General features: G+C 53.8%; 2 protein-coding genes across 3 annotated transcripts; both read right to left on the bottom strand.

The window, feature by feature from the left end:
• Positions 1 to 976: 976 nt before the first annotated feature.
• Lpar2 (lysophosphatidic acid receptor 2) lies at positions 977 to 4,915 on the bottom strand. Its single transcript, XM_026390013.2, has 3 exons — positions 3,929 to 4,915; positions 2,456 to 3,197; positions 977 to 1,827 (listed from the first exon to the last, which is right to left on the bottom strand). Exons 2-3 carry the CDS (start codon positions 3,195 to 3,197, stop codon positions 1,514 to 1,516), a joined length of 1,056 nt encoding a protein of 351 aa, XP_026245798.1. The 5' UTR covers positions 3,929 to 4,915; the 3' UTR covers positions 977 to 1,513.
• A 63-nt stretch (positions 4,916 to 4,978) lies between these two features.
• Positions 4,979 to 14,982, bottom strand: Gmip (GEM interacting protein). Of its 2 annotated transcripts, none has more exons than XM_026390011.2 (21): positions 14,872 to 14,982; positions 13,879 to 13,963; positions 13,364 to 13,439; positions 13,214 to 13,271; positions 12,783 to 12,908; positions 12,632 to 12,696; positions 12,434 to 12,541; positions 11,788 to 11,868; positions 11,526 to 11,696; positions 11,307 to 11,444; positions 10,798 to 10,994; positions 10,385 to 10,491; positions 10,066 to 10,155; positions 9,623 to 9,700; positions 9,396 to 9,550; positions 9,010 to 9,198; positions 8,784 to 8,921; positions 8,489 to 8,685; positions 7,796 to 8,183; positions 5,891 to 5,957; positions 4,979 to 5,765 (listed from the first exon to the last, which is right to left on the bottom strand). In XM_026390011.2, exons 1-21 carry the CDS (start codon positions 14,888 to 14,890, stop codon positions 5,398 to 5,400), a joined length of 2,901 nt encoding a protein of 966 aa, XP_026245796.2. In that variant the 5' UTR covers positions 14,891 to 14,982; the 3' UTR covers positions 4,979 to 5,397. The 2 variants fall into 2 exon arrangements, with proteins under 2 accessions (XP_026245796.2, XP_077652433.1); XM_077796307.1 differs by having other exon boundaries at positions 10,066 to 10,146.
• Positions 14,983 to 15,426: the final 444 nt, after the last annotated feature.

Below are 15,426 nucleotides of genomic sequence, written 5' to 3'. Positions count from 1 at the left end.
GATGTGGCTCAGTTGCAGTGTACTTGCCTCCCATGCACCAGGCCCTGGGTTCCATCCCTAGTACTCAGACAAGAAGAAAAGAATTTGGCCTCTGATGAGAGCTGGATTCAAAGTCCTGCTGTTATTCAGCATGTGAATCTGAAGTAGGAATATAACCCTGTCTCCTCACTGGTGAGGTAGGAACAACCCAGTTCTAGGCTCATTGTGCCTGGCAGGGTGCCTTTCTGGACACTGAGATGGGGCTCAACATGGGCATGGTACATCTGAGGACTTGGGTCTGTGGGTGAGAGGGGGAGTATCCAGCTGAGTTTTGACTAATTCCAGGCTTTGTGGGAATCTGAAGCCCTTTCTCCAGGCTTCCTCTAGTCTCTTGATGCAGTTCTCTGCCTTATCCAAACTGTGTAACCATGGGCCAGATCTCAACCTCTCTGAACTACTGTCCTCACATGAAAATAAGTATAACTCATGAACTACAAGATGCAGGTGATGGTTAAACAGTGCACCTAAAGTGCTTGTAAATGTGCCAGACAGCAAAGGAACATGAAAAATGGCAACTCTCCAATTCTGCATCCTGCTGAGTGGAACTCACTAGGTTAAATGTAGGTGGTGAGACAGGTGAGGAGATGGAGACAGCTGTACATGTGATCTTCAACAGTCTGGACTGACAAAAGGATAGGTGGCAGCAAGAGGGCTCACATAGACCACAGACCACCCCAGGCTGCAGAAGATGAACACAGGGAGGGGGACAGATAGAGAAAACAATAACACCACTAGGAAATAGAAGCAAGACTGGAACAAGAGAGGCAGAATAACAGCTAGCCAGTAACCGAAGAGGAAGGAGAACAGGGCTGAGGAGATGCCATGTTGCCTAATAGGCTTGAGCCTTGATACACAATTTCAGGACACAGGAACAGACCGATTGAATTGGTGACAAAAATGCTTTGGAGACCTTAGAGTGGAATGGTTTACTCCCTGATTCATGTCCTCCCTGTGGATCCTGGATCCCCTCAATACTAACGGAGATAGGCCAGCCTCTGCAAAGGTCCACAAGCCTTTCCCAGTTTATGCTCAGCACCCCTCAGGCTGTGCTGCTAAAAATTAGCCTCAGAAAGATATTGTGTCCACAGTCCATCCCTGTTATCCTGTCACACTGGGCAGCATAACCTTGGAGGGCCTTCATCTCCTCTACTTTTCCCACTCACAGCACCATATAGGAGAAACCAGTCCACAGGGTTTACCAGGGATGTGCAGTAAAAGTACAAAAATGTTCTGTTAAAAAACCCTAAAACCTGAGATGATTGAAGAGCCAGATTCCCAGACACCATCTGAGTCCTCCCAGGTTCTTGGAGATGTCCCCAATTCCCAGGATCCTGGAGCATGCAGAGTTGTGTGTGCCTGGGGAGTGCTGCTGTGCTATGCCAGACCATGGGTCTGTCTTTAAGTCTGTCCTGCTGGTTGGGACAAGCCAGGTGTATCCATGAGTTGTCAAAGAGCTGCATCCTGTCCAAGGTAGCTAAAGAGTGGAGTCCATCAGAGAGTGACCATTCTCAGGAAGCATGATGCGGGTGCTGGCACCTGTCCGGGCAGATGATGTATAGTGGGCAGACTTGTGGGAGGACCGGCGGAGGCACATACAGCAGAGTAGGCGACGGAAGGTGCGGCGCATCTCAGCATCTCGGCATGAGTATACTGCGGCATTGACCAGTGAATTGGACTCAGCCAAGAGCAGGAAATACTTCTCCACAGCCAGGACATTGCAGGACTTGCAGTCCAGACCATCCAGGAGCAGCACCACCTGGCCGGGTGTCCAGCAGACCACAAATGCCCCTGCAGGATGGAAGCCAAAGTGAGCAAAGCAAGGTGTCAGGAGGCCTGACACTCAGGGCTAGGGCAGTCCCCAGAGCTCAGGCCATAACTGTGCAGTATGTGTTCCAAGAGCTGCCTGTCTTGCTGGCTTGGCAGTGTGGCAGTCAAAAATGCTAAGAGGGGATACCTTTCTCTGATTTGTCTGACTGAAGGGATGTCTTTCCAAGGTAGTCAGGCCCCTGGAGGCTTCTATATGGAGATTTGTTCAATGAGGGAAAGGAGGTTACTGTGGCAGGATGGGTAGGGTGGCGGATAACTGGAAAGAGTTAATCTTTGTTCAGGGGTGGTAGAGTATACCAGTTCCTTCTATATACAACTGCCCTGCTAAGAACAAAATCTGGCCCTGTTTGGGATCTTCAAGGCCTTCCTGATCTTCCCTTTCCTTGCAGGCTAACCACATGGACTCTGGTCTGGTCTTGCTCTCGGGTTTGTACTTTCTGTTTTCTCTCTTGGAGCTCAAGAACATCCCCCACCCAAACTATGCCCTACCATCAATTCAATCAGGTCACCTATTCAAGTCATTGTTTTGCAGGAAACAATGGTTAGGTTAGGTCCCAGTGGCCCAGGGCAGGTTGAGTGTCTCACTCACCGAGGATGATGACAACAGTCTTGACCAGGCTGAGTGTGGTCTCTCGGTAGCGGGGGTGGCAGCTGACATGCTCGGCCATGCGCTGCACTCGCCTACGCACGTAGAAGAAAATGCGGGTGTAGACAGCTACCATGAGCAGGAAGACAAGCAGGCTGGATAGGGCCCACACAGCTAGGTAGGAGCGGCTGAGCAGGGGAGCCATGCGTGAACAGCGGTCCAGGGCACAGAGGCAGTGCCAGGAGTGGGCAGGCAGCAGTCCTAGGCCCAGTGCCGCAACCCACACAACCACAATGAGCATGACAACCCGGCCACGTGGCAGGCGGCTGTGCAACTGCACAGCCATCACACTGCGGTGCCGCTCCACGGCAATGGCCAACAGTGTGGCCACTGATGCTGTCAGGCTTGTGTCCAGCAGGCCTTGTCTCAGGAACCAGCCCTTGAGCGAGAGCCGGGCGGTGCGTGGGCCCGTGTGGAACATGAGGAAGAGGTAAGCCACACCAGCAAACAGGTCTGCTGCAGCCAGGTTGCCAAGCAGGTAGTAAATGGGCTGGTGGAAGCGGCGGTTGGAGGCAATGGCTGCAATAACCAGCAAGTTAGTCAGTAGCACCAGCACACTGACAGTCAGCCCCAGTGCCACCACCACCACATCCTTGGGCCGCCAATAAGAGCTGAGCTCTTTGCCACTGTTGTTGTAGAAAAAGCCGATGGTCTCATTGTAGTAGCACTGGCCCATGGTGACCATCTGGGGGCACAGAAAGAGAGGTATCAGTGCAAGTGGCCCTTATAGGAAGGACACAAGAGCAGGCGGCCGCTAGTCACCAACAGGACAGCAAGGGCTGCAATCTTTGATGCCTCTGAGCAAATCGCCTGTGGTGGGGATTAGAGTGGCCTAGAAAAAGCAAGCACCATAGGGTGGGAGTGGGGGAGTGAGTTATTATATCTACTAATAAAACCTACTAATACAGACTTATTAAAAAAGCAATGGCTTGTTTTGTTTTTTAACCTTAAGAACCAAAGAAAACTCAACTACATTCAATTCCGTTCCAAGAGCCACCAATCTATGACCTAGTAAAGGAGTAGGGGTTGAGGGGGAGGGGAAATTAGGGCAGGACAAAAGAGGTGTGAGCTGACCAGGGAAGGTCAATTTGGTGCCGGGGTCAATGCACCGAGCACAGACCAAGGGTGAGGTCACTTGTTGGGACCCTGCGGGTGGTGCCTGGGCAGATCAGAACAGGTAGGGAGGCGGCTCCAGAAGTTGGGCGGCAGGATTCGCGCGCAAGAGCTCCCAAAGCAGGCGGGGCATCGGCCCTTCCGGGTGAGATGAAGGACCCTGGCGGTCTCCGGGACAAAGAGGGCGGTTAACGAAGCCGCAGTTCGCGGGGCCTCCAGGTGCCCCCGGGCTGAAGCAGAGAAGGGGGCGTGCCTCGCCCTTCCCCGAACCTGCACCCGCCCAGAGCCCGCCGTTGCTCTTACCTGGACCTACCTCCCTTCAAGCTGCAGACCGGGCGGGCTCCTGGGGGATCGCAGCGGGCCTGAAGTCCATGGCCCCGCAACCGCGGCGGGAGCGGAAGACCTTTCGGGTGTGCAGGAGCCCGCGAGCCAGAAGGCGCGAGAGGCGGGGTTCAGCCGCCCCGCCCCCGCCTACACCCAGGCCGTGGTGCCCCGCCCCTGCCACCTGGGGGAGCCCTACCGCGCCCCCGCCACCTGGGGAAGCTCCGCCTCAGCGACCGCGTCGGAAGTGGGGTCGCCCGGAACTGCAGTCCCGCCGTTTCCTCCTCGCTTTGCGGCCCAGTGGTCGCCCCTCTTTAGTTCCGGCTCGGGACTCCCACCCCAGACCCTGCACACCTCACGCGCCCGCAGTTTCGAGTCTTCAGGGATGACTCACTTGACTGCCGGATAATTCCTTCCGCGAGCCTACGCTGCTCGGGCGCAGCTGAGGGTGGCCTCTGGCTCGGATTCCCTGCTCCAGACCCCCAACCCACTCAGTCCCACCCCGCCCTCTCCCTGGTGCCCAATCGTCCTCCGAGTTACAAGCCACGCCCTGATCCGACTTGGCTCCCACCGCGGGGACCCCAGCCCAGCTTCTGCTTCCCTCAGCTCACAACTACCGCAGCGGCCTCCCTTGCCCCAGAAACCTTTCTGTCCCACTCAAATTTCTTGCAATGTCTTCTCTGCGAGCCCCCTGCACTGCCCAGTCCTGTGGCTTCCTCCCCCGCTTCTGTGCGGCGGCCCGGGGCTCCCACACTCCGGAGCACACAGCCCCATTGTCCCGGTTATCTGCGCTTTGGTTATATTTGTTTGATTATGCAGGACCAGATCCGGGACAAGGAGCTCTGGGAGGGCCAGGCGGTGTGACTCAGCTGGGTGTCCAGGTCCAACCCTTAATTGCCTGTAGGTTTGGAAGGGTGTTTGAGCATGAAGAAAGGGGGCTTTGGTTTCCCTGATGGGTAAAAATGGGGCCCAGGGGTGCTGCTTTTGCTGGCCTCTTCCCTGTCACCATCCCTGGGCAAAGACAGACATAAAGAATATATAGGGCGGTTTATTTAGAGGCCATCTGATCCCAGGCTGCAGGCACCACCAGGATGTGGGGTCTGGGTTGCCCATCTCCTCCAAGAATGGAATACTTGGAATCTGAGGAGGCAGGTGGGAAAGGAGGAGTGATCACAACCAAAGTAGTAAAACACACCCCTATCCCTGAGATCAAAGTCTAAGGCAGACCCCAAGGATCTCATGACCTTGTATTGACCCTGAGTATTGACCCTGAGTGATCTATGAACCTGAGAGGCCCTGGTGCTTGAAACCACCTGTGTCTGGTGGGAAATTCCTAGGACACTGCCCCAAAAGTGTTTTAGGCCTCCCTAGGCCGTGTAGTCTTTCTTTATAGGTGGGGAGAGGTAAGGAGATATAGGTCCATCTTCTTTGTCCTGGACTCCTTAGGATGGTCAGAGATGGTCCTCGGTTTCCTCAGGCTGGGGGTCTGGGCAGCAGGTCCTAGGCACAGCCTCACTGTCCAGCTTAGAGAGTAAGCGGGCAGTCTCCTGGGTGATCTTAAAATGCTTAGGCAGTGGGGTGCGTCGCAGGGGGCTGTTGTCAGGGGAGGCAGCAGAAGGGCCTGGCCCCCGCCCCCTCAGACTCCCTCTGTGCATTGAGATAGGGGCCTCCTCACACAGCTTGGAAGCCACCAGGGCCAAACTGGACAGTTGATGAGTAACAGGCCGCACACCTCCCCGCGGATACTTCACTGGCTGGCGGCTGAAATGGCCGCGGGACTGTGTTCCTAGGAGTGAGTCCTCAGGGCCTTGGCTGGACACTGTTGGGTGGGGTGGTCAATGCTTAGTATCCCCAAGTCTCTGGATCCCCCCCCCCATCTCTCAGCCAAGCTATCCCTCAGGAAGGATCATCCCCAGAACTCCTAAGCTACTCTCCTATACTCACCTTCCCCTTCCCCATTTTTGGTATCTTCAGCCACTTCCTCTCTTTGGTCACTCTGTAGAGCTGGAATCTGCAGGGAGAAACCCAAGAATGTGACCCCAATGATAAAATTTCAGTTAAGACTCTTACTCTTATAGAGCCAGTGGTTTATTCCTGGCCATGCAAAATCTCCTGTGCAATTTGGGAGCAGACTATGTTGTTAAAAGTCTTCTGCTTGCCCCTCCTGCAGAGTTCTGTGAAGGGGCAGTAACTTCCTTTTTCATCAGAGGGCCAGCCTAAGGAGGGGCCTAGCCAGCTCCAATTCAGACTGGGTGGTGCCTCTGAGCTACTGTCTCCAACCTAGGCTATTCTCTGCACTTTTACCCACCTTACCTCAGCTTTCTAGTTTCTCTGTATATCCTCACTGTTTTTTTGCCAAATAGTAATGATGACTTGAACTCTATGTGTTGAATAATGAGCACCTTACAAGCTATTCCATTTCTCATACTCACAATTCACAGCCTTTTCCTAGCTCTGCAGAAGGGGTCCTTAAGATGGTGGGTGTAGCAGGATCAGTGAAATAGGGGAGCCTCCTGTAGCAGTCCTGAGCACAGGCTATGGGCACAGACTGCCTGGAGTGGCTGTTGCTGCCATTTTCCTGATTCACAGCTGAGCTCTGGATTCTGGTGGGTGAGCCCCACTAGATTCTGACTGCCATGACTCCCCATCAGGTTCACTTAATTACTTAAATCCTTAGCTGTATCATCTTAGCAGTAAGTAGTTTTCACTAACAGTTATCTGCTTCTCAGAGCTGTGGCAAAGGCAACAGGAAGCTTATATAGTGCCCATGAATAGTAGGTATGGATTCAATGGTAGTCCATGCTCCATGCATAGTAAGAGTGGCCCATACCCCATACATAGTAGGTGCATAATTAGTGGCAGGGGGGCAGAGCCATTGGGGTCAATCCTTCTTTGGACTCACTTCCTACCACTTTCCCATTGCTCATTTATTACAAGGTAGGATTGTGCTCTGACCATACCAGGCAAACTCTACCTCACGGCCTCTGACTAGCTGTTCTCTTTGTCTGGGATACCCTTTCCCAGATTTACACCAGGCTCATTCCACCCTCATATCCTTTCAATTTTTGCTGAAATCTATCTGTTCCATAAAATCTGCCCATGTATTCTTATCTACTGCTATAAACTGCTCTCCATGCTGGCATAATGGCACATGCCTATAATCCCAGTGACTTGGGAGGCTGAGGCAGGAAGATCACAAATTCAGGGTCAGCTTAGGCAATTTGAAAAGATCCTGTCTCAAAAAACAGAGAGAACTGGGGATGTAGCTCAGTGGTAAAGTGCCCTTGGGTTCAATCCCCAGTACCCAAAACCAAACAAAACCCCCCAAACTGTTCTCTACTTATCAACCTGGTGTCTGTGGTGTCCCATTATTTGCTCTGTCCTTTCTTTCCTCCATAGTACTTGTCTCTGTCACCTTGTAACATCCTATATAACTGATTTTATATCATATTTGTTTATTGTTGGTCTTTTCCCACCCCACTAAAATGCAGATTCCAAGAGGATGATGTCTTAATTATTTAGCTTACTGATGTTTCTTAGAACAATGTTTGGCACAAAGTAAATGTTTGATAAATATTCTGTTGAATGAATAATTGCCCATGCTATACCTTTACAGGGTGTCCCCTGTTGTTACAATCACAGGTCGAGGTTAGCAATCACACATCAAGGGAAAGGGATCCATTATTACCCACCCTTTCATTCCTCACTATTCCTTCCAGAATGAGCACAGATTAAATAAGGAAGGGAGGAGAGAATGGAAGAAATTTTAAAGGTAAAAGAAGATAGAAAATGAGAGAATTAAACAGAGATAAGGCTCTCCCCGCATGTGTGGGTCCAATAGGCACCTACCTTGGAGGATGTGGCCTCAGAATGCTCCTCCTGGGCACTCTGAGACTTAGAGTCTGGGTCAGGGTCCAAGGCTAAGGCTGGGGACTCTGACTCTGAGTCAAGGAATGGGACTGGAGGTTGGGGGCTGGTTGTAAGGGGCCCAGGGGCTGGGCTGGGGTCTTGGGGCAGTGGCTCTGTGGCCAGAGGGAGCTCGTCCATCCCGAAGATCTGCTCGTAGTGCACAATGAGGAACTCAACAAGCTGAGCCTGGTGTCCAGAGTCTAGCAGGCAGGTGACAGGGCTGGTACCAGCTGCCCACGGACCATCTGGTGGCCGCAGAAGCGTTGGCCCAAATACAATTCCCAAGTTGTTGGCAGACATCTTGTTTTCTTCAAACCGTTCAGCCACCCTGGGGATGGTATGAGGAGAAGGATCAGGGTATGAGGTGCAAGATATCAGTTGAGGGTAAGGGTAAGATCTATAGGCCAGCCTAGTGGTGACTTGCCCATGTCTCAGGTAACTGATCCTGGTCATTGAGACCAGCAGCCACATGTCCAGAGATGGGAGTCAGGTGTCAGTACCCAAAGTTGTGAGTCATGTATTAAGGTTCAGAGCTCAGAAAACATGTCAAAGATCAGAGGTCAGTATCAGGGGTTAGCAATCACATGTCAAGGGAAAGGGATCACAATTCAAGGCTCCGGGACCAATGCACACCTGAATAGATGGGCCACCAGGTGCCGCAGAGTGTTGTAGTTAGAGTCAGGCAGTTGTACCAAGAGTGTCTTCAGCGAGCAGATAACTTCAGGACTGGGGCTGGGGGTCCCAGGGTTGTCCCCAGGGTCTGCATGCAGGGTCTTAGCCAGAGAGATGAAGGCATCGTAGAAGTGGAAGGGGACCACAGGGTCGGTGAGCTGGAGGGAAAAGGGCAGAGGTTCATGAGTATAGGTAGTCTGCCTAGGGTCCTCAGCCCCTGCCCATCCCCACCCTCCCAAGTCCCCTGAGTACCCACCTCCTGGAGAAACCGCTTAAGGACACTTGAGATGTCATGAGGTGAATTTCCTGACAGTTCCACCAGTGCTCGGCCATTCTCAAAGGCTTGGCACAGTCGCTCCACGCGAACCCGGGATCCGCTGACCCGGTAAATGCCCTATAGGACATAAAAGACACCTGGCTTATGATCCAACCATCAATAGGGTAAAGTCATTTCTGGGGACAGTCTAGGGTCAAGGCAGCACCTGAACACTCAGGGCACGGTGTTCTATCTCAGCTGTGCATTTGGTGATCACAAAGGGAACCTCCTCTGGGAAGTCCCTGGGAAGCTGTAGAAAGTCGACCCCAAAGATCGGTGTCCGGACTGGGAGCCGCTGGTGTCCGCAGAGGATCAGCAGGGTCTCCAGACATCGCTTATGACAGGTCAGGAAGCACTGGGGAGAAAGTCACAGAGTGAGTGAGGTCATTGGGGGTCAGTGGGAAAAAAAAGACAGTTGTAGGGATCCTCAGGGAATGAAGGGTATGTAGGAGATCATCAGTTCAGGGTGGGTCCTGAGGGCAGGAAGGTTTTAGGGATCTTAGGTCATTAGGGGGTCAACAGAGGTCATTGGATCATCAGTCCAGGACATACCTCTTCACACTCAGTCCCACTGACCATGAAGGCTTCACACTCTCGACATTTGGCTGGACCCCGCAGCCGCCGTAGCCTGTGGGTCTGAGCCGCAGTGGACAGCGTCCACTTCCTGAAAGGGCTGCCGAGCCCATTCTCCAGCCCATCTCCCACGTCTACAGGGAGACAGGGTCAGATTTGCCTGGTCCACTTCCCACCCTGTCCCACCCCACCTGCTTCAGTCTTACCAGGGTCTCGCTCCTCAAAGTCATCTGAAGATTCAGTGCCTGTGGACGAGACCTTCACCAGCCTCCGTGTACCAGGGCCTGGGGACAGATGGTTATAGAAGTTGGGAGTCACAGGGGTTAAGGACACACAGTTAACATTCCAGGTTAAGGACACACAGTCTTGGTTTTCAGAGCTTCCAGAACCTCCCACAGATGTTCTTGAGGAAAGGGCTCACAGGTCAGCAAGGAGTCAGAGAGGTCAAGGGTTAAGCATTAGAGAATGGGTCAGGCATCTGTGGGGTATTTATAAGTCTGATGATCAAGAGAATAGTTTGAGGAAATAGGCCAGGGCTGTGGGATAGATCAGAGGTCAAGGACGGGTTAGAGATTGGGTCCGAGGTTAGCCAGGGGCTGGAGTATGGCCATAGGTGGGGAGTGGGTCAGGATCAGGTCCTATTCCTCACCTGGGCTGGAAGTGGGAGAGTCCAAGGACCGAGACTCACTGCTGCCACCCACACTGTCCACATCACTGCCAGGAGTAGGACCTGGAGTCCCTAGGTGCAGACAGGTCAGTAAGGATGGCCCCTAGCTTGGCACCACACTTTTTTTTTTTTTTTGAATTTTTTAATATTTATTTTTTAGTTTTTGGCGGACACAACATCTTTGTTTGTATGTGGTGCTGAGGATGGAACCGGGCCGCAGGCATACCAGGCGAGTGCGCTACCGCTTGAGCCACATCCCCAGCCCGTGGCACCACTCTTACCTGACTCTCACTACACTCACCCTGCCAGCCTATGCCAGTGTCCTCCCAAGGGCCTTGCTCTGCCGAACTCTCCTCCAGCCTGGGAGGTGGGGGCCCAGAGAGCTTCTTTCTTGAATCCAGAGGGGAGCTGAGACAAGAAGAGAGGAGTTTTAGGGCTCCATCCCCAAGAAACTGGCCTGGTGTGACAGTACCCAGGCATCACTTCTAGGTTTGCAAGTCCTAATGCCCATGAGCCTCCTGCTTCCTTGAATGCAGTGGCCCCAAAGTCCTGGACCTTCCCCTACAGGGTCAATTCCTCCCTCCCACCTACAGCAAACAAAACCAAAAACAAAACCCAGAGACGTGAGTACTAAACTCCATTGAAGCTTCTAGTTCTCTGTCCATTAGTACTAAGAGCCCCCAGGATCACTCCCAACCCAGAACCAAGCCTCACCTGTTCACCATGGGTACAAACTCCTGGAAGGTGAAGGCCGGCGGTGGGGGCGGTGGATCCTCAGGCCGCAGCGCCCGCACAAACTCCTGGTAGCGCTGGCCAGGTTCGAAGGGCGCGCAGCACTCAGCCAAGGCTGCGAATGCTCGAGGACCACGTTCAGCCTGAGCTCTGCGCAGCCCAAAGAGGCCTAGGGTCACCTGTGGGGCGGAAACAGAGTAAAGAAGGGCGGGGCCTGGGCACCCTGGAGGAGGAGCCAGAGCCCCATTGGTAAGGGTTGGGGGCGGGGCAGTAACAAGGCCACAGTTTAGGGACTAGGGCTGTCATCTAGGCCAGGGACTTGGTTGAAGTAAAGGCTTCTTCAAGGTCTGGGGCCCAACCGCCTGGCAGGGAGATGGAGTCCTGGGGTCCCAGGAGTGACTCAGGGGCTGGGTGGAGGGGCCCTCAACTGGGGCACAAAGGGATGAGCGAGAGTGGCGAAGGGAAAGAGCTGCCAAGGGAAAGAGCCTCACCCTCCTCAGCACTTCATCCCCCTGCAACACCAGCTTGCGCACGTGGGACACAATCCGATGCTTGGTGTTTTCCAGGTCCTGCTGGCGGGCGTTGGCCTCGCGGACGCAAGCCTGATAAAACACCTCAGCCTCCAGGGCCTGGGGAAACCGAGAAACGTGTGGATGAGAGTGGAGAGTGGGGGGTGCCCAATGAAAGGGGACACAGGACTGACTCCCCACCTTGGCCTGGGCCTCCTCTCGGGACCTCCGCCGCCGCTCCTGCTGCTTGCTGGTTCCAGGGGAAGCTTGAGGGGCATGGTCCTCAGGGGACCCCTGGGAGCGCGCCCAAAGTTCCTCACTGCGCTGCGTATACTGGAGCTGGGCCCGCCGCAGTATCTGCACTGCCTCGTTCTGGAGGGTCATGGAGGGTGGGGTTTGGAGGGAAGTTAGTGACTGGCCTCTTAATCCTCCACTTGCCATCCCCCACCACTCGGCATCTCACCATCCGCTTCTGCTCCTTTATCCATTGCTCCTTGAACTCCTTCCGCCATTTCTCAATCTCGGTCCGTTTGGCAGCCAGTGGCTAGCAAAGGTGAGGGATAGTAATCAGCCTCAGGACCACCCCAGAGGTGCCACCCACCAGTATTCTCCATTCCTTACACCTGCATGCCTTTTCTTCTGAACCCTTTCCTTTTTTTCTTTTTCTTTTTTTGCAGTGCAGGGGATGAGACCCAGGGCCTCCTGCATGGGCTCCTCCACTGAGCCACACCCCAAACACTGGATCCTTTTCTGAGTCTGTATGTGAGAGTCTTCTCACCCAGGCCTGCTCTCCCCTATCGGTGTGATCATGAGCAGAACTTCAGTGATCATCCCATCCTTTCTGCCTGGACCCAAACACACCAAGGTCATCTTCTGAGAATACTCAGCATTCATATGTCCTTCTTTATAAACATGAGCAGTTTTGCAACTGCACAGGAAGCCTGGTTTGAATCTCTGCTGGGTAACCTTGAGCAAGTTCCTGAGCATCCCTGGGCCTCAGCTTCCTCATCAGCATAATGGCAATGATGATGGTAGCAGTGACTTCCTCCCAAATTGTTGGGAATGGAGGGAATCCCACACAAAGGACATCAGAGTGCCCACCCCCTTACCTGGTAGTAATCTCTTTTCTGCTGGGCTACTGTCTCCAAGGCCAGGGTTCCCAGGTTGAGATCATGCTCCAGAAACAGAGTGTAGATATACTGCAGTGGCATGTGGCTCTGGGAGTAGGGTTAGGAGATGCTGAGGATCAGAGGACAGAGATGGGAAACCGGAAGGTTTGGGCTCTGGGGAAGTCTGCTCATGGTTACCTGCTGGTGGATGGACACCTTGCCAGCCTCAGCAATCTTCATGACGCTTTTAGCAAACTCCTGCTCTGTGGGGGAGTGGAGGGAGACATCAGAGTCCAGGCGTCAGGGTCCAACTCCCTGAGGGCTGGGGTTGGGTAGAAGGGGCCCTCACCATAGCTGGCTCTCTTTTCAGTCCAGGCCAGCAGCTCCTTGGCATAGCGGCTCCATGTCTTGGCGTAATCCAGGGCTGCATCCACGCCCCCTTTGGTCCTTATGAGCCTCAAATCCAACTCCACCCCTGGGGCAGATGGGTGGAACCCTTAACTCTGAACACTGCCCTTCATTAGAAATTTTCCCTGAGCCCTGGGACTAGTCCAGTAGCCCATGTCCTATACCCTCATGGCTCCAACTTCCCCATTTGGATCAGTGTTCTGATGGCAACTTTATAGATTCTCTACCCAGACTGGGGACTCCCTGAGGGCTGGGGCTTGGATCTGTTGTGTGCACTGCTGTGTTCCCTGAACCTGAACAATGCCTCAGTGCTGACTTATTGAAGAAAGAACTCCTTTCTGCCCCCATTATCCTGGCCTCAATGTCCCCTACCTGTGAGGGGCGCAAGACCCTCTGGGGAGGGGCCACTCCAACGGCTGGCTTCACTGGTCTGGTGGGGGGGGGGGGAGACAGCATTCAGGAGCAAGTAGGGCAGAGATTCTGGCTCAGGCCCCTCTTCCTTGTCCCCCATGTCCCACTTACCACAGTGGCTGTGGTGACCTTGTCAGGATCCAGGTCTTCTGAGATTACAGGGTCTCCAGACAACATCTCGAAGGTTCTGGGGGGCAAGGGGGTCAGAGGCCACCTCTGTCCAGACTGTCCTGCATGTGTGTGTGGGGAGGTGCTGGGGACCCTAGGGCAGTTTGGGGGATAGTCCTGTGGCATCTCTTGTGTCTGGAAGGTCTAAGGATTTGGCAGAAGCCAGGTGACAATTTTTTTATTTTTATAGGGTTTGAAAGGCCCTATATAACTTTGGGGTTCATAGAGTACTATTATAGCAACCTCAGTTGTTTTAAGGTTCACAAGAAGGATGTGTGGTGGGCTTAGGGCCACTTTGGGAATATATCTAAAACATCTGGGATCCTATCTTAGACTTTTGATATTATTAGATAAGTGGGTCCAGATGATGCAGGCTCCAAATGGGGCTTAGGGGCACCTGCATGATTGGAAGTTTTGGGGATCCTGGCAGGATTTGGGTGATCCAGGTTCAGACTCACACATTTCCCAGTGAGATCTCGAGATTATCCAGGCTGCGGAAGATGTCACTGTACCTCTTCCTGCTCTCAGGAGCTGGGGGGATCCCTGGGGGAGGGGAGTGTAATATATGGGCCAACCACTGCCTCCCTCCACCCACAACACCTCAAGCCACAATCAGCACCCCAACCAATCTAATTTAGAGGGGTCCAGAGAGAGTGCAGGGGTGTGAGGAGAGTGGGATGCAGGGAGAGTGGGCTTAGATGGGGCCAACTCAGGGCAGGCAGATGGACCCAAATACAACCACAGACAGCTGCTCAGAGGAGCAGAGACACCCACACAGGCGGGAACCCAGAAGCAAAACAACAAAACATTCCCCAGATGCAGCTACATTATCGGGGAGGACAGAGATGGCTTGACAATGGAACCACATGGACCCCAGGCCAGACAGATGGAAATACACGTGGGACACACAGGCACAGAGCCTGCGGCATAAACACATGGACAGACTGAAACCACGAGGGACTTCAAGACTGAGTGACTCTCCACATACAAGAGACACAAAGACATCCGGAAACACAAGTCGGACCTTTTCCACATTTCTGCTGCCGCCCCCACCCCCTCTTCTAGGGGCCTCAGATCAACACTGTCCGCTCCCTGGGGCTAAGGAGGAGCCCTGTGGGGATCTTACTGCGTTGCCCTCTCCCACAGCGGTCGTGACACCCTGCCCCCATCACAAAAATCAGAAGCAGAAGCGGCCACTTCCCTTTCCTGGGCCCCCTCCCGCGCAGCGTCCTGGGTGAAGGCTCATTAGTGGATGGAGGCTAGTCAAGAGCTGATGTCCTGAGCCCCTCCTGGTTGGGGGATCCCCACCATGAAGGATCCCTGCAATTTTTCAAATCAGGAACTCTTTTCCCGGCTCTCGAGACCAAGAGGGACAGACGGAGTTACTCAATCTAGGAACTGAGAGGGACATCGTGGAAATCTACCCCATGCCCAGATTCAAGACCCCCTACCTGGCTCTGATGTATCCATAGTTAAGCCCAGGGATCGTTCAGCGGAGACCTGGCCAGCGACAGGGCTGCACGCCGGCAGGGGACCAGCCCCGATTTCCTGCCGCTGCCGGCGCCGCCCGGGTCCAGCCTCGCCCCGCCTCTCCGAAACCACGCCCACAAGAAAGACCACGCCCACACGACGGGCACACCTCCGAGGCCCCGAAGCCGGGTCTGCGGCCACTGCTCAAGCAACCTTAAGATCCCGTCTGGTCGGAGTCTCTCCGGTGACCATCCTGGGTTGCAACGCCCCAGATTAGGGCATCTAGGACTTCGTACAAGACTGGTCATTTTCTTAGATTTCTGTGCGAACCGAACGCCCACGAAGCCCCAGCCCCAAGACCGTCGTTCTGGGGTATCTGTCCCAGAAACTTCCACACCCTATGACCCAGTAACCTCCAAGCCCAGAGGTATCTCGGAATCCACGCCCGCCGGATTCGGGCAATGGCGACTCCTGGTGGAGGCCTGACGTTCTGCATGATTTCAAAGTAGAACGTGCTGAGGTTCAGTCTCTGTGAC

This window comes from Urocitellus parryii, chromosome 3 (genome assembly GCF_045843805.1).
Source record: "Urocitellus parryii isolate mUroPar1 chromosome 3, mUroPar1.hap1, whole genome shotgun sequence".
NCBI classification, from domain to species: Eukaryota; Metazoa; Chordata; class Mammalia; order Rodentia; family Sciuridae; genus Urocitellus; species Urocitellus parryii.
The sequence above is the reverse complement of the archived record's forward strand: the minus strand, read 5'-3'. Positions and strand labels throughout refer to the sequence as shown.